At 39.8% G+C, this 27,941-nt stretch overlaps 1 protein-coding gene across 2 annotated transcripts in view; it reads left to right on the plus strand.

Annotated features, from left to right (window-relative positions):
- The window catches only part of ndrg3b (ndrg family member 3b), a 68,754-nt gene that overhangs the window by 18,152 nt on the left and 22,661 nt on the right, over positions 1 to 27,941 (plus strand). Inside the window, exons 2-3 of one of the 2 annotated variants that reach the window (XM_053644370.1) lie at positions 6,366 to 6,449; positions 11,109 to 11,141. In XM_053644370.1, coding sequence (XP_053500345.1) covers positions 6,393 to 6,449; positions 11,109 to 11,141 — 90 coding nt within the window. In that variant the 5' untranslated portion in view covers positions 6,366 to 6,392. Of the gene's footprint in view, positions 1 to 6,365; positions 6,450 to 11,108; positions 11,142 to 25,584; positions 25,865 to 27,941 lie in introns of those variants that run through there. The other variant, XM_053644371.1, reaches the window with a different exon arrangement.

The raw sequence follows: 27,941 nt of genomic DNA on the forward strand, positions 1-27,941 counted from the left end.
TCATTTCAATTATGAAAATTACTACAAAATGTGGATTGTATGTTGTTTGATAGTGTATCAACTTTAATAGACACTGTATCAAAGTGGATCAAATGTTTGCTTGTTAAATATTTTTTAAAAAGCCAACAATTTCCATGGGGTGTTTTTATTTTTTCCCATGACTATCTTCATTACATCTACAAGCGTCTCTTCTGTCCTGTAAATTATTATGCATTAGGGGTCCCTTAGTTACAGCAACAAGTGATTCTGGACATCACTGTTATAGGCGGTTTTGCTGAAAATCCACACCACAATTAACAGCCATGTAAAGCTACAAATGACTTTCCAGCTTTATTGCTTTTTAGGCTACACTGTTAAAATACATAATAAAACACAAAATAATAAACCTGTGTATCATATTACACTATTTAAGTATGTATTTATCTATGTGGGTGACATTGCGGCTCAGCTGACCATCAACAGTAACGTCCTTGCAGCTGAATGTGCGGCCTTCTTTCACCATTACCACTTTTTTTTTTATTATTGTTGTTCCCTTTTCTACTCGGCATTAATTCCTCAAAAGGCAAAGCTTCCATTTTCTTTTTAGCCGATTAGAATTGAGTCAGATTATCCTTGTAATCCTAATTCATGCGCTGGTCATTAGAAGGTTGTTTATGTTTTGCCTCAGTTTATTTGGAATTATCAGCACAAATCTGCTGAACTCATGGATATGTGGTCTATGCTTCAGCGGTTTTCCACTGAGCCCTGAATAGTGTTGTTTTTTTTTCTTTTCCATCCAACATTTTTGTGCTGTACAATGATCAGCTATAACATTAAAACCTCCTGCCTAATATTGTGCAGGTCCCCGTTGTGCCGCCAAAACAGCTCTGAGCCGTCAAGGCATGGACTCCACAAGAAGGTGTGCTGTGGTATCTGGCACTGTGACATTAGCAGCAGATCCTTTAAGTCCTGTAAGTTGCGAGGTGGGGTCTCCATGGACCAGACATGTTTGTCCAGCACATCCCACAGACGCTCAGTCAGATTGAGGTCTGGGGAATTTGGAGGCCAAGTAAACACCTTGAACTCTGTCATGTTCCTCAAACCATTCCTGAACAATTCTTTGCAGTGTGGCAGGGTGCTTTATCCTGCTGAAAGAGGCCACTGCCATTAAGGGGAATACTGCTACCATGAACTTGGTCTGCAAAAATGTTTAGGTAGGTGGTATGTGTGAACGTAACATCCACATGAAACCAGGACCCAAGGTTTCCCAGAATATTGCCCAGAGCATCACACTGCTTCCGCCTGCATGCCTTCTTCCTATAGTGCATCCTGGTGCCATCTCTTCCCCAGGTAAGTGACGCACACGCACCCGGCTGTCCACATGAAGCAAAAGAAATTGTGATTTATCATATCAGGCCACCTTCTTCCATTTCTCCATGGTCCATTTCTGATGCTCATGTCCCCATTGTAGGCACTTTTGGTTGTGGACAGGGGTCAGCATGGGCACTGCGCAGCCCCATACACAGCAAGCTACAATGCACTGTGTTCTGACTCCCTTCTATCACAGCCAGCATTAACTATTTCAGCAATTTGTGCTACAGCAGTTCTTCTCCCTCAGACCAGATGGACTAGCCTTCGCTCCACATGTGCGTCAAGTAGCTTTGGGCGCCAATGACCCTGTAACCAGTTCACCAGGTGTCCTTCCTTGAACCACTTTTGGTAGGTAATAACCACTGCACACTGGGAACATTTGGAAATGCTTGGACCTAGTCGTCCAGCCATCACAGTTTCCCCTTGTCAAGTCGCTCAGATCCGTACGTTTGCCCATTTTTCCTGCTTTCAACACATCAACACTTTGAGAGCAGATTGTTCACTTTCTGCCTAATATATCCCACCCCTTGACAGGTGCCATTGTAACGAGATGGGCCTAATCAATGTTATTCACTTCAATCAACTGTTATTCACTGTCAGTGTTTTTATGTTATGGCTGGTCAGTGTATTTTACTATAGTAAAGGTACTTGATTATGTCCCACTGTTAGTTTGTTTCCATCTTTTACTTCCTGTAATTCCGGTAATCACCCACGAGACCCACCAGCATTATTTCAAATGTAATCTGTTTTAGCCTGAGGCTTGGTATTTTTGAGGTTCTTTTTTTTTCTAGTCGGAGATAAACTTGCAACATGCCATGTTCTGTTCTTCTTATTTGAAAGGCATAGATTAAAGAATGAATTGCAGCTTGAACTTGCTAGAAGTGTTGCATTTCTCTCTTCCGCTGTTGTAATAATGGAAATGCAAATCTTGTCTTTCGTGAAAGAACTGACAGAAACGAGCACAACCCACATTATCGTGAGCAGTGCTGTTTAGATTTACATTGCAATTCAGACCGTGCACTCACAACCTGACTCCTTAATTCTTGGGATATATGTGTGTGGTTGTCTGGGAAACGTGTTGGATGGAAAGCAGCTAAATATGCAAAGGTCATGCTGGGTAAAGAGCCAGTTTATCAAATGTGCTGGTAAAAACAATTTTTAACTCGCCGTTAACTCACTTCCTCACAACAATTCCTGGCACAGTGAACGAATGGCACAAGTTTTTGATTAATTATGTGCTGTGGTGAAAGGGGCACAAGCCTTATCAATTCCTTTTGTAGACAGACACCGGCTGTCAATGTGCATGATGAACCTGCACGTCATCATTAACACAGAAAAGTCCTTACACACACTGTACAGATGACTGAGGACAACGTTTTAAACTGTAAATGACCCAATACTACTACTACTAATAATAATAATAGTACGAGAAATTTGGCAGAACAGGAGTTACTTCATACTTTTTTGTAGTTCACTTAAATGTGTTCCTGTTATCACTTGTTCTATAACAGCTATGTTGTCACTCCCTCACCAGCCTCTTTTTTTCTCCCCCTCTCTGTTAAATTGACTAAGACAAAATCCAGCAAAGCTCTCCATCCTGAAGACTTTCCTCAGTTTACAGCTGATTCTTACATGCTGACACTGGAGACTCCTTCCCAAAATGTAAATGTAACCCATCCCCCCCACCACCACCAGTTGCATAATAACCTGTAACGTTGATCTATTTACGTTTCTGTTCGGCGCTTATCTGTCATAATCATTTATACCCCACCACCGCAAACTCCGCTGTAAATGTCAGACACAAATAGAGCTGTCTCATAGAATACCCTTTTTAATTTGCCCCGGGGGGAATGGTCAGTCTGTGTCAGATAATTGGCCAAACACTTTCCACATGAAAAATCTTGAGTAGTAACTGCAGAACTGTTCAGAATACACAATACATTAGTGCGACTGCAGTTTCTCTCAGTCTGTTCATTTGTTGTGTCTGGCTTAGTCTTCACCTGTAAGACAGATCATATGACTACATTGTCTCAGTGCTAAGAATCAGGGAAACATCAGTACTTATATTGGGATTGTGGATTGGTCTTACCCCCAAAAAATTTAATAAATAAATAAATAAATAAACCTTCTAATACCATTGTCAATCGTGCAGTAAGCCTACTGTACCATCAGAGCGAAAACTGTTGTCTGCATAAATAGCAAGAGGAGGAACTACAGCATCTTCCTACAATATGAGTAACCTGATAAATAATCTTCATTTTTTTAAATTTAATTTTATTTTTATTTTATTTTTTTATTATTATTTTTTTTTTTTTTTTAAACCAGTGACCAAAAAATTTAATTTCCGCCTGTATTGGGGGTGCTCGTGTTCAGCATTACATTTGTACAGTAGTAGTGTTTTGGCTCATATGAAAGTAGATGCACAGTGCTTAAAGAATTAGTAGTTTTTCCTAAGTATTTATTTTTATACTATTAAATAAGTTGAAAGTATGCTTCACTTTCTACGCGTACGTTAGGAATAGCGTGACGCAAATTTCGTCATCAGCATGCGTGCCGACCGATTTTTCTAACTGTGTGTACTTAGTACCCGCAGGTCACACATGCGCATTTAATTCTTTTGCACTATTTAGTTGTTTCACAAGGTGGCAGCTGTGACCCAGGGCCATTCATTCTCAACGTAGTTGAAGAATAAATGGAAGAGACGGAAGCGAGTGCAGATTAGAAAGTACCCGCATTTGTATAATTCTAGCCTTAAAGAGTATAACGATTTGTATATGGGTGTTAATCGTGATGCGAGATTGCCCAAGCATTGTTCTTCGTGTTGTTGTCGTCCTTCATAACAACAGTGCGCATGCGTCAACCGCCTGTGTATGCGTACATGTAAAATGGAGTATACTATGAAAGGCTATGCATACGACTGTGTACATACGCTAGCTTACACATTAAAAAAAAAACAAGTATACTAGAGCTTTTAGTTGTACTGTCCATTTTATCTCTGAAACAATGTTACTGTGGAGAGGTGTGAATTGTTTATCCCAGCAGGGGGCTCACACCCCTCCATTTCCCATCGCCCTGCTCACCATCAACTAAACACAGGCCCTGTTTACACTAGCGCGTTTTCGTTTTAAAGCGCATAACTTTTGCTACGGTTATGCCTCTCATCTACACTACTCCGCCGTTTTCGACGCTCAAAAACGAAGACTTTTGGAAACGCCAAAGACCCAGTTTTATTTTCAAAACTCCGGGCTTGCGTTTCAGTGTAAACAGACCAAAACTCAGACTTTTGAAAATGAAGGCGTGGCTTCACTCACATTCGCCCCCCTGATTGGGTCTTGTGGATCATTGCGTATCCTTCCCCAAGCTTCCAGTACCATTTTTTTTTTTCATTTATTTAAAATAAAATCCACAAACTGAGTGTCACAAATATAAACTTAAGACTAAATCTTTACACAACTGTGTGTTCAATTATATAAGACTGAAAAGAACCCAATACACACAGAAACACCAGGATATATATTATTCATTTAGCACTGTAGTTTAATTCTGTGCTTTTTTTGCATTTATAAAAAGTAATACATAAATACTTGTGTGTGTACATATGTTTTTGTGTGTGTGTGTGTGTGTGTGTGTGTGTGTGTGTGTGTGTATGTATATATATGTGTGTATAACCTCACACGCTTGTCCTCAGGTTTAAGCTTAGGCTTGTGCATTTTAATTCCTGCTCAGTCAGTCCAGCCCTGTTTCTCAGGCAAGCAGCTGTGGAGAGAGAGAGAGATGGAAATAGGCATAATTATAAGGATGATCCTGGAATTAAGGAAAGTACATTGATAATGAGGATAACTTCTCCTCCACAGTGTGAGAACAAAATATCCTTTAAGCTTCATAGAAATTGCTTTCCTTGTAGCAACAATTTGTGCCAGAGCAATTTGGGGTCGTGCGTGGTGGACCTTTTATTTAACTATTATTAAACTGAAATGAGCCCCGTCTCTGAAGGACACATACTGTAGAAGAGAGGACCTGAGATCCCAGCACAGTAGTGTGTCAATAAAAAGCCACATCTTTAATTAGTCATTTTATGACCCCTTTTTATATAAAAATATAAAAGCAGTTTTTTTCTTCTTCTATCCCTCCACCCCCGAATGTTCCTCAGTGATTATTCTACATGGCATCGCCCAAAAGACTGCAGTTATTCTCCCACTGGCAGATCCCTGCCTGTGTAGCTAATTATGCATGGAGGAGAAAAATGGGAAACGGTGAGGATTGGAAGCTAAAAGGAGACGAGAGCGAGGCAGCTTGTTGCTGTTTTATTTTGTCATCGATTGGTGAATAGGAGTAGCAGTGAAACCTAATATTACCAATTCTTTTGCCCTCACCCACACACCTACACTTGATGTGAAAGTTGCTTTGTTTTGTTTTTTTGCCCTCCCCTGAATTCTGCGCAGTGACTCATCGTCTGATCTTACCGGAGCTTGATGGGTAATATGACAAGAGGAGAAATAAAATAAGGAAAGCTATGAGATTCCAAATGAGGTTGTTCTCAATCTCAGCCATTTTGTGAAAGCCATTTAGGACCACCTTCTGTCATTCTTATAATAAGTCAGTATGAAGCGTGTCGACTTTGGTTTTCAGATAGATTTCATGCTGCACATGTTGCAGTAGAGAGAACGTGATGATGTCATCCACTGGCTAATATAAAGACTTCATAAATGATGGGCAGCCCTGAGGGCCTTTATTGACATTCAGAAGGTCAGCATGACAAATAAAACAAGTTCATCTGAACATCATTACCATGAACAAAGAGGGCGCTTCTAGTGGTCATTAGTGAAGCTAATATCAGCCGTTGTCTCTATTTGAACCTTTCTTTGAGAGCTTAATGTTTGAAACCTTTCTTCATACTTGGCTTGCTGAGAGAGCAGTGGCCATTTTGTTTTTCATTTTAGTCGTGACATTGACTCTCTCTCTCTCTCTCTCTCTCTTCCTTCCCCCCAATCTATTTCTTTCTCTCTGTTTCTCAGAACTATTGACAGCTGTTCATTACAAGGATGGATGAGTTACAGGATGTGCAGCTGACCGAGATTAAGCCCCTCCTGACAGACAAAGTGAGTCGTCAAATCCAGACACACACACATACACACATACATACATGCATACATACATACTCATGTGCCAAATCATGTATATAATTTATATAATGTACCATATTCATTGTGCCCCAATGTTTTCTTATGGGATACCTTAAACTTTTAAAGTAGAGGTGACACACTACTGTGTATTTGTATTTGCTTTTCATTGTGTGTCTGACATGTAGTCGGGGTTCCAATTCGTTCCAAAGGTGTTCATTGGGGCTGAGGTCAGGGTACTGTGCGGGCCACTCGAGATCTTCTACACAAATCTTGGCAAACCATGTCTTCATGGAGCTCGGTTTGTGCACAGGGGGGTTGTGGTGCTGGAGCACAGTTGGACCCCTTAGTTCCCGTGAAGAGTAATATTAATATTACTGTTTTGTGTGTTTTGATGGCAGTACAATGACCTTGGGTATGAGAATGGTGCTATATCAATTACTCTTCTTCTTCTTCTTCTTCTTCTTCTACAACATGTAAATACATTCTAGACAGTTCTGTGCTTCCATCCTTGTGGCAGCAGTTTGGGGAAGGCCCACATATGGCTGTGATGGTCAGGTGTCCATATACTTTTTGCCATACAGTGTATACACACCCCTTGTCTCCACTATTTCCTCTCAGTTCTTGTGAGAGTCATATCTGTCGGCGTTATCCTGGGTTGCTAGTTATTTAAATTTTGCTTTATTGCAAAACTTTTAGATACTTTCATCTAGCAGCTCCACTCCAGATCAGCAAGAAGTTAGAACACCATCCTGACTGTAGTGAGTCAGCTTTCCACAAAGACTGCTGTAGCAATTACAAGTTGCTGTTATGCCTGCGAGTGGTTGTCTTGCATGGGCTGCCAGTTTAGCCTTACCTTGCATTCAAAGAGCATCTCAGCTGCAGGAGGAGCTCACAGTTGTTAATAACGAGGACTTGTTTTACTTTGTCATTAACGGGCATAGCTTGTCAGGCAATGAAACTGAAGATATGCAGGCAGGCCAGCAAATTGCTTTTTTGGCAGCTGAGAGGTCACTGTACAAGTCAGGTATTCTTTGATCATGTGACACTCTGGTGGAAAAATAAGGCTATGCAACCAGGTTGTTGAACAGACAGGATCTGCTTCATGTTCTTTTAAATCCAGAGAAGACATGCACTGTCCATAGTTTTTCTCTCAGGTGGCTCTTTACGATGGATCTCCTCCTCAGTTAGAACTGAATTTATTCCCATTGAGAATAGTGCAACGAGAGGGTCTGTCTGTTATACTAGTGGCCCTGCGATTGCCTGGTAGATAATAGTATGCAAAACAAATCAGTCTCCTTCATAACCACGAAGGTTTTCCCTCCAGAGGGATGCACCATGGACTGCAGTGTCTGCGTGCTTACTTGCTGAACGTCCAAGCTTAAAATCTAAGGTCTTGAGCCCTGTTCAAGTATTATTTTAATTTCTTAGTTACCATTGCCTCATCTGTGGCTTTCCCAATACTGTCTACTGGGTTAACCTCTGCTGGGTTGCACTATGACACTGTTCCCCCCTTCACACCTATGGCTGAGTGGGAGGTGAATATCTGTCCCACACCATTTGTGTTGTACCTGAGGGAAATGACTAAAAGGGAGTGCTGTTATGCCAGGGTGCCCGGCATTAAATTTGTTTATCTAAAAAAAAAAAAGACTTAATTTGTATTAAACTGTCTTGAATCCATCTTCCATAAGTCATAAAAATACCACATACAGTAAATACAATTTTGGCTTTATTTTCACTCAGTGCACCTCGGTGAAGTATGGGAACGCTTTGTATGCTTGTTAGCGGTTTCACATTTTAATGTCACGCAGACTGGAATGAGCAGAACCTACAGCAATAATTTATGTTTTTCTACTAGTTTCAGGTACGTTCATAACTTGCATTTAGCAGTCAGAACGTTAGCTGTATAGGCATGGGGAAAGTGTCAAATTAACGAAAACTGGTTGGATAACCCCAATTTTCCGGTAGTTGAGAAAGCCATGGAGGTGTGGCCATCACTGATCATGCAAAGAAGCTACCAAATCCAGGAACTGCATCTTTTGGCACCTTAGCAGTGGCTCAAAAAGATCCCCTCATCCTGGCAAAGTCGCATTTCTACATGGCTATCTTCAGTAACGTCTTGACCACATATCAACCAGATGAGCCAGTGATTCAATTCCTCGCCAGAGACTTGGCCAAGTTAACGAAGGTAATGATTATTCTAGTATTTGATGCAGCTATTTTGCTTCAAATGTTATCCAGCCTTGCATGTTTGAAGATATAAAGACAGAAGTGAATATGAAGTCACGTTATATATTATATATGTTTTCACAAAGTTCACTCAGGCATTTTATAGAGAAGGGAGGTCCAATACAGTCCACTACAGTGAGAAGAACTGCATCCACCCAGAGAAAGTAAACCTAGGCCTGGGTGCAGAATCAGGCCTCAAGGTCGTGTCTATAAAAATATAATTACGGATACAGCAGATAGTTTGTTGTCATGGGTCACTTAGTACTAGCACACATCATGCCAGGGGCTACAGAGTCAGAAATAGGTATAAGAATAAGTAGTCCTGGAGTATAGGAAATCAAACTGCATCAAAATGATGTCAGCCATCATTCAGAAACTGCAGGGCAAGAGTCCCTTAAAGTATCCCACAGTGAGGCAGGTGGTCTGTTAGATCCCAGCATGATGATGTCTGACCCAGACAGGTGCTAGGATAATATGATGAAACTGGTTCAGAGGTTTCTGCAAGACCTGCAATTGTCAGGGGGTGTCTCTGCTGACAGGAGAAAGTAAAGCAGTTCTAATACAATTTATTTTTGTCCAAGTATTACAAATTGTGCAGTAAATTATATCTGACTTGTGTAAGTATAATCAGCATGCACCAAATGACCACCAAATTCTTCTGTTGTTCCTTTTTGTTGTTTGTTGCAGGTGATGTGATTATTCAACAGTTTGCTGAATTCGTATCAGTTGAAGCTAGAAATGAGTCCTTTCTCTTTTGTAACATGGAGACATATAATATGCAGGACGACACAATCATCTCCCCGTGACTGATCTGTGATAGGAGTCCTCAAGGTCCCTGTTTCAAAGGAGCTGCTGGTGTCGGCTGCATCACCAAGGTCTAGATACGTAATGCACCTCGATGAGCAGAAGAGGAAGAAAATCTCTGGTGTCCAGATACAAAAGCGAAAATCTTCAAACAAATCTACAGGGGCTGAAGAAAAAGAAGCAGGCTGTGCTCCAAGTATGTATCATCTTGGAGAAGAAGAATGCTGATCAATTTGCTGAAGAAGCTAAGGAACAAGCTGGCACCTTGATGGTACAGCTTATCAAAAAAAGAAAAATCATAAACATACTGTGGAAGTGATGCAGAGAAAAACATGGGGGAAAAAATAGAAGAAGAGTTGGAGACAAAAGCTTTATTACACATTATTACAACACATTTATAACAATAATTTTTGTTTACGCAAAAACTTAAATGTAAACTTTATAGTAAAGTGTGCAAACATAATATTGGCAATATTAATGATATTGATAATGTTGGTAATAATAATGCTTTCTGCAATTTTGTTATTGTGAAAGTGATCTTGATCTTCCTTCTCAGTGGCATTAAAGTCTTAAGTCTTTAATCTACATTTGTTGTTAATTAATGTCTTTAGCCAGACACATGGTTGTGCTATCCTGTACTTTCTGTTATATCTCTTTTATCCTCTCATGGAACAGGAGTGATTTGCATAGCTTAACGTTTTGCTGTGTTCTGTAACCCAACATGGCAAGTAGCAGAGCCAGTTGCGATTCTGCCATCTGCTGTGTGTCGAGTTGCTTTCCTTATGCACAGGAGGCGCTACAAAAGGCCAGGATGCACCCATTACATATGTTACAGTAAACAATGCCAGTACAAGGCTTATTTGAATTTTTGAAGGCTCAAGGAATATTCTGTAATAGCAAGCATGCTGCTTGAGAAGTACCATAGCCAACTGTAAAATTTCTTCTTAGTATTTTAATGTTTCACATAATTGTTGCTCACAGAGACAAAACCGGTGTAAAATTTAACTCCGATTTGTATTTGTTACGCCCCAAGACCCAAAAGATAACCACTGTAAATATTCATAGGCCAGGGTATATGCTCCATGTTGTACAATTTCACTTATTTATTGTACAAGATATTATTGTTATTTTAGGGTCTTTTTTTCCCATTTAGGTTGGATATGCAGTGCAGCATTTTATTACTCCATTGTGATGCTAAAACAATGAAACAGCAGGATGTTATTGTGACATGGAGATTTTATATTAACGTAACTTCAATAAAGAGCCTAATTTTCTTCCTGTGCATTATAATATTCACCAGCGCAGTGTTAAACAGCACCTTTTGATCAGCTTGGTCTCTACCTCCCTGATCTCAATTCTTTGATAAAGCTTTTTTTTCTTCCAGCTTTGATGAGCCACTCGTTACCATAGGATACCAGACTGCTACTTGCAGAATGTTCCTGCTGGAATCCGATAGAAAAGTGAAATGATACATGGATGTCATTTGAATCTACTGAAAGAATAGGAGAGGGGAGGGGAAGAATGAACGAATCAGACCTAGTTCCCTTTCAAGTCATGGATCCCTCTGTTCTCTAACTGTGAATTCTCTTTTTCGTTTCCTCACAGAATGGCCGAAACTTTCAGGACTTTGACTGTCAGGTAAGTGATTTTGCACTTTTGTCATCAGACTTGTAACATGGTATGATTTTTGTGATTGCTTCCAGGGTTGCTATTCTTCAGTGCAAGGGAAGTGACTTGTGACGAGCCACTGTGTCTCAGCATGTGGTGCCTTGCAGGCCTGCCATGATAACTGCAGGGTTGTGCATCCTCATGTTTAATCCTTCATCTATGCTTCAGGGTCTGAAAACAGCAGACGAACATCTGTGTGTGTGTGTGTGTGTGTGTGTGTGTGTGTGTGTGTGTGTGTGTGTGTGTGTGTTTGTGTTTTTAATTGTATGTGGGTGGAAGGGTAAAGCTTACTGGGTAGGCGGTTGGACTGGAAGAGAATACAAGCAAATGAATTTGTCTGAACACATATCTGCAGTTTTGTTGGACAGAAAAATAAAGTATGCATGTAACTAAGCAAGTAAGCACAAAGATTACAAATACATGAGTGTTGGTCCAGTTAGTAAGACATTTCTATAGGATTTGCATTTCCATTCCTTTTTGCCCTGACTCTCACCTTTTCTATTTTTTATTTTTGTCTCTTTGCTGTTGTGCTCTTTTCATGAGGACAGTACATTTCAGATCTCCTCATTATAGTGTAAATTCAATTTCATATGCCAACCTGTACGCATTTCACATAGAAGCTCCACATTTTAAGACCAGGCTGCAAATTATTACTCAAACAAATATGACAATAGTCTTCTCCCCCCTCCCCTCAAATAAAAGCAGCCATCTGCCTTTCCATGAATCTGTAATGACTGATGGTTGTGTAGGTGTTCTGAAGTCTCCAGGATTAATCAACCCACCTACCCTCATTCCCCCAACTCACATTAGTAAGCTCTCATCTTGACTCAATTTTCTCCTTTAAAAAAAAAAAAAATGCTGCATGTGCACTTTGTGTCAAGGTAAACTGAGAATTATTGTTATTAATATAAAATAAAAGCTATCAATGTATTGTTTGCTGACAAGTATATAGTTAACATCAGTTGTATTTATTAGAGAGGTCCCTGAAAATGTTCAGAAGGCGGCTAATTATAAATAGGAAGTCATTATAAACGTTTTGATCTCCTGCATCAGTTGTTGTAGACGTGTTCAAACAGCACAGTCAAGTCGGTCATGGTAGAAACTGGAGTGTGTGTATATGGGGGGTTTTACGGGTGCCACCAGGTGCTTGGGGAAGATAATGCTGTTCGTATGTTTTAGTTAAGATATAGACACTAGAAACATTAACCCCAGGTTATCACAAAATCGTGTATGTATATATGTATGTATGTATGTGTGTGTGTGTATGTGTGTGTATATATATATATATATATATATATATATATATATATATATATATATATATATATATATATATATATATATAATTACACACACACACACACAGTCCAGTTTCTATCTCATGTGATTGGTGAAAGGACTATATTAAAATTAACTTTTTGGGTTTTTTTTTTTTGTTGTTTTTTTTTTTTTTTACCTGAACTGCACATTATTCCTCTTTAGGGTTGGCAGGTCTACATACATTTTCCTCTGAAAGTACTGGAACGGCAAGGCCAATTATTTTGTTTTTGCTACACATAGAAGACATTTGGGTTTGAGATCAAAAGATGAATGGTAGGTCAGAATTTCAGGTCTGTGTTAAACAATTTGGAACATGGCACCTTTTGTTTGACCCCACCCATTTTTTAATAAAATATTGTATTGTGACTGACAGGTGTTTCCTGTTGCCTAGGTGTGCCCTGTTACAGTGATGATTTAAGATAGATCGATCTGAATGACTACTCTTGGTTTGAGCCCTGGGTTTCGTCTGTGATGACTGCATTTGTTGTCAAAGAGGATAAACCAACATGAAGACCAGAGAGATGTCCATAGGCGAAAAGCAAGCCATTTTGAAGCTGAGAAAAGAAGGAAAATCTATCAGAGCCATTGCACAAGCATTGGGCATAGCCAATACAACATCTTGGAATATCCTGAAAAAGAAAGAAGCCACTGGTAGACATAAATCAGGAAGTGAATGTGGAAATTTTGTCTCATGTTTATCTTTTGATCGCTAACCCAAATGCCTTCAGTGTATAGCAAAAGCAGTAGATTTGCCTTTGTCGTTCCAATACTTTTGGAAGGGGGCTGTGTGAGTTCACCCTGGTTTCTGAATGCCTTTTGCTTCATTAGCTTGGAACAATAAAGAATATGTATGCAGTCTAAGCTAATAGTGTTGCTCACGACTCACTGATAGAAATAAATCCATACTACAAAACCAGGCCCAATTACCGAAGGAAGTATGCATTGTGTGGGTAAACTCACCAAGTCAGCTGGACCCTGAAGGTAAATTACAGCCTGACACCAATTAACGGAGATTCACAGCTACATCTTCTGGAAGTATGACCTGCTGCTGTTATCCTGCACCACACGCTGACACTGTTTTTTTTAAATCCTGCAATGAAATAGTGCCTTTCAAATGTAGCTGAGCTCATTTGTTCTCATTCAAGTCCTGAAGCGAGTTGCAAGTTAAGTAGCTGGACTTGTCTTATAATCTTGAAGATGTTTCATGATTATCCAAGGAGCTTCATTAGTTCTGACTGTCTTCATGAATTTTAAGAAGACAGCTATTGTCTAAATTCACTACCGTTTGAATGATTTGTTCTAATAAATATTTATTAATCTGGATAACAAAAAAAACAAACCCTGATAGACATGTAATTGTGGTGGTTTCAGATCCTGAAGCGCCTGTAATAAACACGCTGCTTTTTCTGGTTCAAGGTCTGGTTAAAGCAAGCGTCTGCTAAGGGTACTGCGTTTAAATATAGCCTCCAGGAGCACACACCTGTAATGGAGTGGTCTGGCTCAATACAGTAGAGCAACCTCTATGAATAGTGAGGAGCCATTTCCTTTGACTTTTCCTTGCTTTCTGTAGTCTCTTAAAACAAAACAATGTTTTCTGCAAACAAAGCTTTCAGTTAACTAGAAGAACAAAAAGTAGTGGTGAAGGGGTTCTTCTGTATTTATACACACACACACACACACACACACCCCAGTGCTCTCGAATGTTCATCTGGTGTCATTAAAATGACCAGTGGCTATGATAGTCTCAGTAATGCACCACTCCTGCCTTATCTCATCAGGTTAGCTATAAGTCAAAACTTCTGCGACCTGTTCAGACCTGGTATTAACATAAGGTCTTCGGTGATCTGATCATGAGTAGTCAAACGTGTCTTATAATCTGATTACGTAGACTTGAGCAGGTGGTCTGGGATGCATGTGGCCACAGTATGTTACATTGTAATGTGAACGGCAGTGTGTTTTATTTTTTTTGTTTGTTAGTGACGATTTGCTTATATTATATTAATTAAATCTTTAGTTTACTCCGTGTACAGCTTGTTACTGCTGAATAAATATACACTTTAGGTGTCAGTGAATTGGCTTCCGCATTCTCACTGTTCTTTATGATACTTCTGGAATAGCTATTTAAGAAAATAGAATGTTTTAATGCTGCTTCATGGAGAAATATTGTATGACATTACTTATAAATGTTACAAGACTTTTTGACGGCCCTGATGTTGGAATTTCAGAGCAGTGCATATGGTTGGATGGTGATATTAAAGGAAATGTTATGCTTTATTATAGCTGTCAAGAGCACCAATGGTAAGAAAGCATGCAAATAAATCCCCGTACATAAGCTTAAAACTCTTTATCTGTTGGATGTGTTCTAAAAACTGTATAAAAATGTAGCCTGTAAAATGGATAAACACTTTTATTTTTGGCTAATATATTTGGGTCTGGTTTTGGGAGTTAATGAAGATGATCTAAGACACAAAAATCCCTAGTGTGTGTATAGCTATGCATCATGGCTATCCACATGTGATGGCAAGTCTGAACATGGTCTAAAATATTCCCTCACACTGTGACTCCTGTCAGTCTCCTCCAGTAGGGGGCAGCATGAATGCAGCTAAGACTGACACGAGGCAATGAGTTAAGGCACAGAGCTTGAAGAAAGCTGAAGTATGAATTTATATTTTAATGAGGTGCTCAGTAGGGATTGAAAGCTTCTTTGTAGGCCTGTCTCTAATTGTCTGTCGTTTTTGGTCTTTTTGGGATCAAATATTTAAATGTTTTTTTTTTTTAATTGCTGCTTTTGCCAGGACATTAGTAGTAGTAGAACACTGTAGATTGTTCATTTATAATCTGGCTGATTAAAATTATCTTGTTCCTCCAGATTTTATTGATTGTTTTATTAACTTTGTAACACAAAATACCTTTAACCTCATTTTAGTGCAGTTAATGACAGCGTTTGATATGGTAATGAACAATTACATGCTGGATGTGATATAATAAGGTTTTAATGACCTCTCTGGAGGTGGTATAATAAGGTTTACGTGACCTTGCAGTAGATGGTGGTGTAAGGTTTGAATGACCTTGCAGGATGTGGTGTAGTAATGTTTGAGTGACCTTGCTGGAGATGATGTAGTAATGTTTGAATGACCTTGCCAAATGTTGTGTTGTAAGGTTTGAATTAGGGCTGTGTGATTAATCGATATCACAATAAAATCACGATGTGACCACAGACGATTTATAAACCGCGGAAAGTGCCGATTCTATTCCAACCTCCCCCTCAGTGTGCAAAAGTTCGCCAATCAAATTGCAGCACGCCTATAAATCTAGCGTGAGGTCAATGACTATGCAGGAAAGCACAGAAACGGGGAGGATGAATTCAGGCCTGTCAGACCTGTCAAACTATTGCTGCGACAAAACAGGGTAACACCACAAATCTGTTCCGACACCTGAGACAACACCATGAAAAACTATACGAGCAAAGCATGGCATCAAAGTCTCTCGACATAAACAAAAGCACGTCCCAAACGCATTCCGGACCAGGTGAACAAAAATTGATAGCACAGGCATTTGCAATGTGCGCACTATACGAGAGGAGCTCAAAAATGCATAAAGAAATAACCAACGCCAAGACATGGTGCCCGTGTACACCGTCTGTAAAGCCGACTTCCGAAAAATGATACAGACGCTTGATAAGAGATACCAACTGCCATCGCGAATTTATTTTTCACGGATTGTCATCAATAAAATGTATACCAATCCCAAGGCCGGTGTTGAATCTGAGCTAAAACAAGTGAAATACGATGCAACCACTTCAGATATATGCAGAACATCGGAGCCTTACATAAGTTTAACGGTGCACTTTATCAGACGAAAAATCGATGCTTGCAAATGGCATACTTTCCTGAAAACTACGCGGGAGAAAATCTGTCTCAGGGTTTGAGAGATGCTTTGGCTTCCTGGAAACTTTGTGAGGAGCTGCAATTGTCAATCACCACAGATAATTAATAAAACACAGTGAAGGTTGTCACTTTGAACACAGACTGCATCTTGCAAAGTTTTTTTTTTTTCCAATCTACATTTAGAAGTACATTAGGAATTTATAAGTGAATACTGTAGCAATCATTTATTAATTCCATTTTGTTCATTTAATTCCAGTTTCCTTAAAAAATTGCAAAATGAACCCAGATCGTCTTTTCTCATGCCGAATGATTTATTTTGCGATGACGGACTCTATACTATCCTGCTTATTACAAGGCTACTGATAATTGAATTACTGTAAAAAAAAAATAAAATAAATAAATAATAATAATAAAAAATGATATATAAAATGGACATTGATATAGTGGACAATAGTGATTGAAGTAGGATGGATGACCCCAGATATGCAGTAGTTCAGAAATAGACCGCTAGGTGGTGCTATTGACCAATTAGAATAGAATATTCTAGACGTGATGTGACACCGAAATGCATTTATGAATGTAAAATGTGTGAGTAAGGAAATATTTTGCCGAAATCGCAATAGCTGTCAGAAAATCTTGATAGTATTTTTTTTTTGTCCATATCACACAGCCCTAGTTTGAACGACCTTAGCTGAAGATATTGTAGTAAGGTTTGATTGACCTTGCTGGAGGTGGTGTAGTAAGGTTTGATTGACCTTGCTGTAGGTGGTGTAGTAAGGTTTGAATGACCTTGCAGGACGTGGTGTAGTAAAGTTTGAATGACCTTGCTGGTGGTGGTGTAGTGAGGTTTGAATGACCTTGCAGGACGTGGTGTAGTGAGGTTTGAATGACCTTGCAGGACGTGGTGTAGTAAGGTTTGAATGACCTTGCAGGACGTGGTGTAGTAAAGTTTGAATGACCTTGCTGGAGGTGGTGTAGTGAGGTTTGAATGACCTTGCTGGAGGTGGTGTAGTGAGGTTTGAATGACCTTGCTGGAGGTGGTGTAGTGAGGTTTGAATGACCTTGCAGGATGTGGTGTATCAGCAGGTGTAGTTCTTGCTGTGAAGTGGATATGTAGCAGGGGAGTATAAGGCTGAGCCTTACCTGTCTTCTTACAACTCTTATTTGAACGGATAAACCAAATTAAGTAAGGAATGATGTACAGTACTATTAAAACTTCACCCTGACACACAGTAAATATGTCGAAATGGAAACATTTACAAATGTAAACAGTCTTAACGTAAGGGATAACTCAGATACTCCTAAATACTACAGGCTTATATTTCTCACTCTCCATTTTCCTCTGACCTTCAGTGTCAGTGATGAGAAATCCTACATGAAAGTAGTGGAGTACAGCAAACCCTGGACAGTGCAGCTATACAATGCAGTTGCGCCGAGTTACAGAAGAGGCTTGGCTCAGCTAGAGCTACAATATGACGGTTGCAAAGCAGTTGACGGTATTAATATGAAAGTTGAAATTTTAGAACCTTATCTATTTGAGCACAGTGTACTGATGTGGAGGTGAGAGAGTTGGACAGACTAAAGCACTGCTGCATCACTCTTTTAAGTAGAGATGAATTCCCCCTAGCACCACTACCATCAGGTAGTTGAACGGCATTGTGGGTAATGTGGGAAAACGTTAAGCATAAAAACAGACCAATGTCACTGAACAAAGTTTAAACTAAAAAAAGTCAAGTCATAGGTACATCATAATATAAATCGTGGACATCGCTGATGATCGCATGCTAATTATAAGCATTAATACTGTATGCAAGTCATTTGGGGTGGATTTTTAATGTTCTTTTTAATGCTCTCTGTTAGGATGTGTTAACTGCACGGCTCTGAGCTTGTAACGCTTTCAGGGTCACACGTCAGCCACTTTGGACATAATCTTCTGCCAAATGAATAAATTTCAAAGCAATAAATGTAAAGTGCTCTCCTATGTAAAAGTTTTTGCCCTTGAGCGAGGTGAGAAAACACCAGAGTCTTGACATTGGCATACACAGACACATGTTAAAGCTCCAGCTCACGTGCCTCACAGGACTGGCTGAGTCGGCAAAGATATTTATAAACACACAGCTTCTGGCACAAGCTGAAAGAGAGGAAGATGGAAGAATGCACGTGTAGGTACAAAAGCAGTGTGCAAAAAACAGATAACATCTTAAAAAATGATTGAGATCTTTATTCTCCCCAGTTTGAGGGGAACACAATGACACCCACATTTGATATTTTTTGTTTATGTATTTTGATTCACTAATAAGCACTATCAGATTGATAAATAACAGGTGAATCCTAAAAACTGTACACGTTTATGATGTTATTTATATTATTATTATTATTATTATTATTATTATAAATGTCACATAATCGCACATTATAAATGTCACTGTATTTGTTCTCTGTTGCATTTAAATAAATAAATCTTTGAGTGTAGTGAGCATTGTTTGCTGCCCTCTGTTGGGTAAAAGCAGTATTTAAAAAAGAAAAAAGCAGAACAGAGGCATATCTGACATTTTTGTGCTAGAGAGAACAAAGTGCATCTTGGTTCATACCTTATTTAGCCTTTTTAACAGATTTGGAGCAGTCTCAACTGTTTGTAAGACAGGATACACCTGCTATTTGATGTGGCTCTGCATGCGCGCACACACACACACACGGAGTCAGTCTAAAGCTCACGGGAAGGGTATGTTCCATTGCAGAGGCGTACTTAACGGGGGAGTGTCTCCTCACTACACGTAAACACAGGGAAGCCCTTTGTATTTTTTCCCCACTTTTATCCTTCCCAGGTGCATCCTGGGAAACTGATTTGGTATAAGCAATATGGTGACTCTTAAATGTCACGGTTTATCCATCTGCAGATCAGGACCCCCCTATCTTATCTGGGTCATGTTCTATGTATAACTATTCTGACATGACGTTTTGGTGCAACAGTTTTAAACATTGCGGTTCTGACACATGTATTTGTATACCTGCCAGTTTGCTGAACATCACCTAAATGCACTTTAACATCAACATACCTTGTTTATATTCAAGTTATAATCGACTTATACAATGATACGTGGCCATCTTAAAGGGAAGGGGAATATATATGTGACTTGCTGTGTGCTTAGATTCGGGGCGGCTGTGGCAGAGCAGGTTGTCCACTAATCGTAGTGTAGGCGGTTCAATTCCCGGCCCACATGACTCCACATGCTGAAGTGTCCTTGGGCAAGACACTGAACCCCAAGTTGCTCCCGATGGCAAGTTAGCACCTTGCATGGCAGCTCTGCTTCCATTGGTGAATGGTACAATGGGTGGATGAGACACAGTGTAAAGCGATTTGGAACCGCTAAGGTTCAAAAAGCACCATATACGTGCAGACCATTTACCATAGATTAAAACCAGTACATTCCGCCGGCGGAATGGAAAACAACTTAACAAAACAGGTGAAAATTACATTTTTTGGCTTCTGGTAAAAAGAGTTTTAAAAAAAACTACTATCTGTAATGCATTATGCTAATTTGTGTTTCTAAATTGTAACTTGATGCTCTGGATAGCAGAGGTTTGCTATGTTGATATGGTTATAGTGTGTGTGTGTGTGTGTGATTTTTTTTTTTAGTTGTTTGTTTTTGGCTTGGTTTCTCTGACCTCAGTTAACCTCACGCTGTGGTTACATTAGGAAATAGACTTGTGGGCATTTTAATTAAAGCATTATTCAAATATTATCCGAATATTCAGTGCACTCTTATGTGTGTGTTTATGTGCAAGTGCTCAACTTTTCACACTTGATTCCACACCCTGGACTGGTTGAAGTAGAAACAGTTACATGACAAATTGAACCAATCACATTACTCAGCATGTGGATAGCCACACCCAACGCCACCATACCATGGTTTGGTTGATGCAAATCCCAGAGCACCATTTTAATGAAGACCAGGGATTGTTTCTGTGGACTGCCCTCAGGCTCAAAACCAGCATTCACACTTCACCAATTATACTGAACTCTGGGCTCAACGTCCTTAATTTCACAGCATCCATGTTCCGTGGTCAGGTACTTGCAGCATGTTTAACTAGCTGCTAATTTGTCCCTGTCTGCCTCATACCTTTCAAAGCTCAACCACTAAGATTAACCACTGTATGAGATGGGACAAGAATCGCCTCAGTTTCTACACGCATTAAGGGTAAACGTTCTTCATTCTGCAGACACTGGGCTAATACTGCATGGTGGTGTGTTAGCGGTGTAACAGATATGTCGTCATACCCTGCTTACTACTATATCATAGTCAGGGATGCTTACTTTACTGCCCACATTTTAACTCTCTCAAAAATTTAATATTTGAGTAACACTACTCAAATAAGCTGTGGCATTTAAGCGATGATTGGTATTAACAGGCCCAAAGTGTTCCAAGAAAACATTCCCCACACCATTACATCACGTCCACCAGCCTAGAATGTTGACACGGTAGGTTGTCTCCATGGATTCATGCTGCTGGCACCAATTTCTGACTCTAACAGCTGTGTGCCTCAGCAGAAATCGAGATTCATCAGATCAGGCTATGTTGTTCCAGTCTTAAACTGTCCAGTTTTTCTGAGCCTGTACCCACTGCGGCCTCAGCTTTCTGTTGTTGGCTGACAGAAGCGGAGCCGAACATGGTGGTCTGCTGTTGTAGTGCTTCCGCCTCAAGGCGGACATGTTGTGCATGCTGAGATGCTTTTTCTGCTCACCACAATTGTACAGAGTAGTTATTTTGAGTTACTGTAGCCTTTCTGTCAGCTCAGTCTGGCCATTCTCCGTTGACCTCTGTCATCAATAAGGGGTTTCCATGAGCAGAACTGCCGCTCCCTAATTGTTTTTTTTTCTTTATTGCACCATTCTGAGTAAACTCTGGAGACTGTTGTGCATGAAAATCCCAGGAGATCAGCAGTTATAGAAATGCTCAAACCAGCCCGTCTGGCACCAAGAATCATGTCAAAATTACTGAGGTCACAAATTTCCCCTCATTCTGATGGTTAATGAGAACATTACTTTAAGCTGCTGGCCCATACCTGGATGATTTTATACATTGCACTGCTGCCACATGATTGGCCGATTAGATAAATGCATGAATGAGTATTAGGAACATCTGTACACCTAAAGTGCTTAGTGAGTGTACTGCCTACTGTAGTGATAGATAGAGCTTTAAAGTTTAACAAAAAAGATATATCATGATTGTGTTATGTAAATAAATTCATAACCCGAACATGTGTTATACATTCATAGGAAAGGTCACCTGCTGGAATATGATTTATTTTTGTTATCAATAGCAAATCTTCTACGGTCAGGTAAAGGAAATGAGCTTGGAGAATATAGGACTGGCATAAAATATAACTAAGTATGTATTAATATACAGTCCCCTCTGAAAATATTGGAACAGCAAGGCCATACTGTTGATTTCACTAAACATTGAAGACATTTGGGTTTGAGAACAGAAGATGAATGAGATGATAAATCAGAATTTCAGCATTCATTTCCTCATATTTACATCTAGCTGTATTAACCTGGAACATCGCACCTTTTGATTGAACCAACCTATTGTGACTGTGTATCTTGTTGCCCAGGTGTGACCTCTTAAATGGATTGTTTAAAGAATCAATAGCTCTAAATGTCTACTCTTGGTTTGAGCCCTAGGTTTTGCCTGTGAAGACTGCATTTGTTGTTAAAAAAAAAAAAACAGCATGAAGAGCAGAGTGCTGTCTATGGGAGAAAAGCAAGCCATTTTGAAGCTAAGAAAAGAGGGAGAATCTATGAGAGACATTGCGCAAGCATTGGGCATGACCAATACAACAATTTGGAAAGAGCTGTGAAGAAAAACCCAAAAACAACAGTTAGTGGCATCACCAACAACCTTCACAGGGCAGGGGTATCACAGTCCATCATTCGAAGAAGACTTCAAGTGCAGAAATATAGAGGCCATACTACAAGATACAAACTGCTCATGAGCAGTAAGAATCAGAAGGCCAGATTGGATTTCACAAAGAAATACAGAGATGAGCCACAAAAGTTCTGGAACCAAGATTAACTTCTATTAAAGTGATGGAAAGCCCAAAGTGTGGAGAAAAAAATGTATCTGCTCATGATCCAAAATATAAGTTCATCAGTCAAGCATGGTAGAGGTAGTGTCATGTCTTGGGCTTGCATGGCTGCTTCTGGAATTGGGCTCACTAATCTTTATTGATGTAACTCATGATGAATGAATGAATTCAGATGTTTACAGAAACAGTCTGTCTTCCAATTTACAGATAAATGCATCCTATATATTTGGAAGGAACTTTATCATGCAGCAAGACAATGACCCAAAACACACTGCCAACACAACAAAGGACTTCATCAGGGTGAAAAAGTGGAAGGTTTTAGACTAGCCAAGTAAATCACCATACCTTAACCCAGTTAAGTATGCATTTAACCTTCTGAAGAGGAGACTGAAGGGATAAAAAAAAAAAAAAAAACGACTGAAAGAAGCTGCAGTACAAGCCTGGAAAAGCAACACAAAATTAAAATGATTTGTGATGTCAGTGGGTCACCAGCTTGATACAATTATTGCAAGCAAGGGATATGCAACAAAATATTAAGTGTTATTTACGTTAATCTACCTCAAGACTATCTGTTCCTATAGTTTTGTTCACCTAAACATCTGGTGGTCTGCCACCAAAGGTGCAGTGTTGTAAGTTGTTTAACACACGTAGATGTAAATATCAAGAAATGAAAGCTGAAAGTCTGATCTGTCGTCTCGTATTCATCCTTTCAGCTCCAACCCAATAATCTTCAGTGTATAGAGAAAAAAGTAGAATAGGCCTTGTTGTTCCAGTACTTTCGGAGGGGACTGTATAAGTACATTCATATTTCTATGAAATGTACTCATGTTGTGCAGCATTTCTTTTAGGCCCAGAGGAGAAAAAATGACTGCATCCCTCCACCTCTCATTTTGCCATCTCGCATGTCAACAAATGCTTCCCTCACCCCATAATACATCGCGTGTACGGTTCACGTCCTGCAGTTTGGTTGACTTGGGTTCTGACTGCAGTTTATCTGCACTGCATTGCTCTTGGACTCGGATCATGACAGCCTCTCTCAGCCGATCTTTGTTTCTGATATTTTGGTCCACAGTCAAATGCTGATCTGCTTAGATTTGCGTGATTCATTGGATTATCTAAAGCTTGTTATTATCGCTTTAACATATGGTCCCTTTCACATGACAAGGTCTGTACATTCCACAGCTTTTCATGCTGTTTCACTTACCACAATCTCCAGTACTGCTATTTGCAAAGTGCAGAGCTCGATTGTAAAAAGCTTCTGTCAATTTTCTCCCAAAGTACCACCAGTTATAGTTGTACTAAGAGACCATGGTGGAGAATGGTGTAGTATAAAAAGAAATCGTTTTCCCTGGAGGTGGATAAATCATAAATTCATTACCTAGCCCATCTGGTAAGAGAAAGCTGTAGTGTGCTGCCCACTCCTATGTTTTGGTTGCCTGGAAACATAACTGACTAGGCTAAGAAGTAGTGACCTAAAGTAAATATAATAATGGTATGGTGAGCTAGTTAGTGTGTTACATGCATTAATAAAGGCTGGAGGAAACAAGTTTATGTTTATTGTCTTCTAACAAAGTTTGTAATGTAGTTTTCATTGTTTTTGTGTCCCCAAAGAAATTCTGCAAGCCTTTGGCCAATGTTAAGGCTATGTACTGTAGTGTTCTGTCCTTGCATGTAAAATATTTAGATTATTTGGGTCTGGCTGGCGTCCTTACGTCTCTCGACTCACAGTGTGTGGTAAGATGGAAAGTTATATACACTAAGTGCGCAGTAAGGAATCCACCTAGTAAAAATCATTCTACAGCAGTGTATAGCATCAAGATGGGCTGCACCACTATGAAGCTCTTTAAATTTAAACAAGCTGCATATCAAATGAAAAGTTCTGTGTTCTAATAAAGTCGATAAAGGAGCATGTTTTTATTTTTTTCCCTCTTTTTCTGGTTTTGTGCCTACTTGTCCACCGAGCAAGTGCAAGTACAAATCGACCCCAACAGTATGCCTCTACCGCCAACAAGTCTACTCCTTCTTGTTACTAATGTGTATTTCAGAAATGCCCTTAGCATGACTTCAAACAGAAAGGAAACTATCTATCTATAAAGGAAAAAATATATATATTTCGGACATTCGACCTTGCTGTGACCTTAACCCTGTTTGAGTCAATTTCAAAATCTAATGAGTTCATCTGCTGGTTGCTGCTGGTTCAACCACTTGTTTTTGAGATACATCACTAACGAGGACCTCAGATAGATGTACAAACGGAAAGCACAAGGCCTCAAACTCTTAGTGGCAGAGGTAGAAAAACAAATAGTGCAGACATGATATCTGCTTGTCCCAGGCGACTGGCATTCCATTCTGGCTGAATTCTCCCACCTTGTGCCTAGTCTGACAGTCTGACAGCTCCAGATCCACCGTGACCCTGATCAGGATAAAGCCATTACTGAAGATTATGATTATATTCTTTTTTTCTGTTATTCTACTGTATTGTGTTTATATGGTGCTCCATCCACGCATGTGGACTTACAGCTGGTTAGAGAGAGCCATATTGTCATCTTAAACTTAAATCCTCAGATAATCCTGCTGTTACAGCCTGCAATGGCTGCTGCTCTATTTTACCAAATCAGGCTCATGGTTAATCGGCTCGAGTCCTCTATAACTCTGTCGTTAAATCATTTCTATAAAAGATAGAATACACATAATATAATATAGAGCGCTTACACAAACAGATTATGTTGCATTACATGTGTCCTAGTCTCTGTGGAAACTATTCTTTGTAACTGGTGTGTAGTGTTTTTGATGAGCAATCCACATCCATTCTTGAATTTATTTGTATTTAAATTTGAATTGTCAGATATGGAGCTGTCTGACTTGATGACTTGACCCACACTTAGCTCACTGTCTCTCTCTTACACAAACACATACTCAAGGCTCTCTTCTCACTCCCCCTGATTTCACCTGACCCTCTAAATCCAATTAGAGCAGCCTGAGTGCCCTCTATATTCCCTCCTCACCCCCCTTTCTCTCGCTCTCTCTAGCTCTCTCTCTCTCTAGCTCTCTCTTGTTCTCTTCCATCTGCTTTCCGTCAGGTTCGTCTTTCTCCCTCCTCAGTCTGCCTTGCTGTAAACACATTTCACCATTCTCTCTCGCCATTATTCGTAAGGAGTGGCCAGAGTGACTGCCATCACGGGTGATTTCTTTCTTTCTTTTTATTTCTTTTTGTGCTTTTTGTCCTCCACCTCCCCCTCCTAAGCTGCCACCGCCCCTCGTGACCAGGAAAAACAAGGGCAAAGCATTAGCTTCTTTCTTTCTCTCATTCTTGCGGGGTTTTTTTTTCTCTCCTGTGGATGAGACATGACGGACCTGCTGGATGTGAGCCAGATCGGCTGTACAATGATCGGTGTGGTGAGTGAAAGTGTGTGTGTGTTGGGGTGGGCGCAGCATGAGTGTGTGTGTGTGTGTGTTGGGGTGGGCGCAGCATGAGTGAGTGTGTGTGTGTGTGTGTGTTTACCTCTAAACAGCCTGTTGATTCTCAGGTAGCCACTCGACCTAACATCTTAATGTAGCTCAGACAGGGTCCATTGTGTGTGTTTGTGTTTGTATGTGTGATTGCTAGGTGAGAGGGAGTGTTTGTGTTTGACCCGTTATAAGGAGTGATTGTTTATCTGCAGCATTTTCGTGTTTTGTGTGCGTGTGTGTTAGTAGTAACTGACAGGTTTTGCTATGACGGTGCAATCTGAAGGTGTGTCTGGTTTTGTGCAAGCCTTTGTTTGTGTGTGTGCCAGGCATCCTGCAGTGTCCCAGAGGGTAAGGCCTTTGGTTTTGGTGTGTGCGCGAGAAAGAGAGAGAGAAATTAAGCTGCAGGGAGGTGTTCAGGGTTGGGCCGAGCTACGCAAGACAAGCTTATACAGCACGATGATTGTGCTATTTGGATAGCGTTTACTAAAATAGAACGTTATCTACACACTTCACATGTACAGTTTAATAAGTGCAGTTTTCTCTGCTCTTGTACGCATATGCATTTTATATATATATATCTATATCTCTATCCATTTCTGTCAAATCACGCGAGTAACATTCACTCACATTTGCATGGAAAATGTTATCATTTGCAGAAAGAAAGAATATTACAGATAGTGTTTCTCATTGCTGATGGCCTTGTAAGACATTTCCCAGTGCTACACAAACTCACATTCTATCAACATCTCTTTGACACAGTTGTGTTGTGTTGCTACTTACTTTGTAACTGAATCAGTTTCTCTCCAGAGAGCAGCGCACTGCCTTGCATTATACTCATTTTCTATTCATGCTTGTAAAGTACATATTTTATAGGACATGCTGGTTTTCCATTAGTAAAATGGAAGTAGCTTCTGGGAGTTATTTCCAGAAGCTGTTGTGTTGGCTTGTTTAGATTGAGTTGATGCTCATAGGGTTTGGAAAGAGCTTTGACATTTAGAGGCCTTTGACATTTTCCCACAGTGCACCTTTCATCTATCCGATCTATTCATATTTGCTAATAGGCTTTGTTGATGGTTCTGTGGTGTGGAAAAAAAGCATCCTCTTCTAATTCTGTGATGAAACAGTTTTCTCTCAGTGTTGTTGCTAGAATTGACGGCATGAAACCGCTGTTTTGGGCGGTAGCGGTTCAACAGTTAAGGCTCTGGGTTATTAATCAGAAGGTCAGGGGTTCAAGCCGCAGCACCACCCAGCTGCCACTGTTAACCCTCTCTGCTTCAGGGGTTCTGTATCATGGCTGAGACTGCACTCTAACGCCAGCTTCCTAACAAGCTGGTATATGCAAAAATAAAACACATTTTCACTGTGTTGTAATGTATATTTCACAAATAAAGGCTTCTTCTTCTTCTTAAAAACTTTGAATTGAAATCTTTGTTGTTACACGGTAGAGCTGGAGAACTCACTAGCCCAGCCACCTGGGACAAGCAGATTTTTTTGTCCAGGTTATGAGTTTGTTTATTTATTTATTTATTTATTATTTTTTTATTCGTAGTGGACTGGTGGACAAGTAGATTCAGCAACTAAAGAAACAAAATGAATCCTACTGACTTTGTCGAAACACATTTTCATTTGGTACGTACAATGCCCTCCACTGATATTGTCACCCTTGGTAAATATGAGCAAAGAAGGCTGTGAAACATTGTTTTTATTGTTGAACCTTTTGATATTTTGTTTAAAATAAATTCACAAAATACACTTCTCTGATGGATATCAAACAATTGCAAATAAAACACAGGTTTATAAAAAAAAAAAATCCATTGTTAAATATAGGTGTGCAATAATTATTGGCACCCCCTTTTAGTCAATACTTTGTGCTGCCTCCCTTTTCCAAGATAACAGCTCTGAGTCTTCTCCTATAATGCCTGATGAGGTTGGAGAATACATGGTGAGGGATCTGAGACCATTCCTCCATGCAGAATCTCTCCAGATCCTTCAAATTTCGAGGTCCACGCTGGTGAACTCTCCT

The sequence above is a fragment of the Ictalurus furcatus genome, chromosome 15, assembly GCF_023375685.1.
Source record: "Ictalurus furcatus strain D&B chromosome 15, Billie_1.0, whole genome shotgun sequence".
NCBI classification, from domain to species: domain Eukaryota; kingdom Metazoa; phylum Chordata; class Actinopteri; order Siluriformes; family Ictaluridae; genus Ictalurus; species Ictalurus furcatus.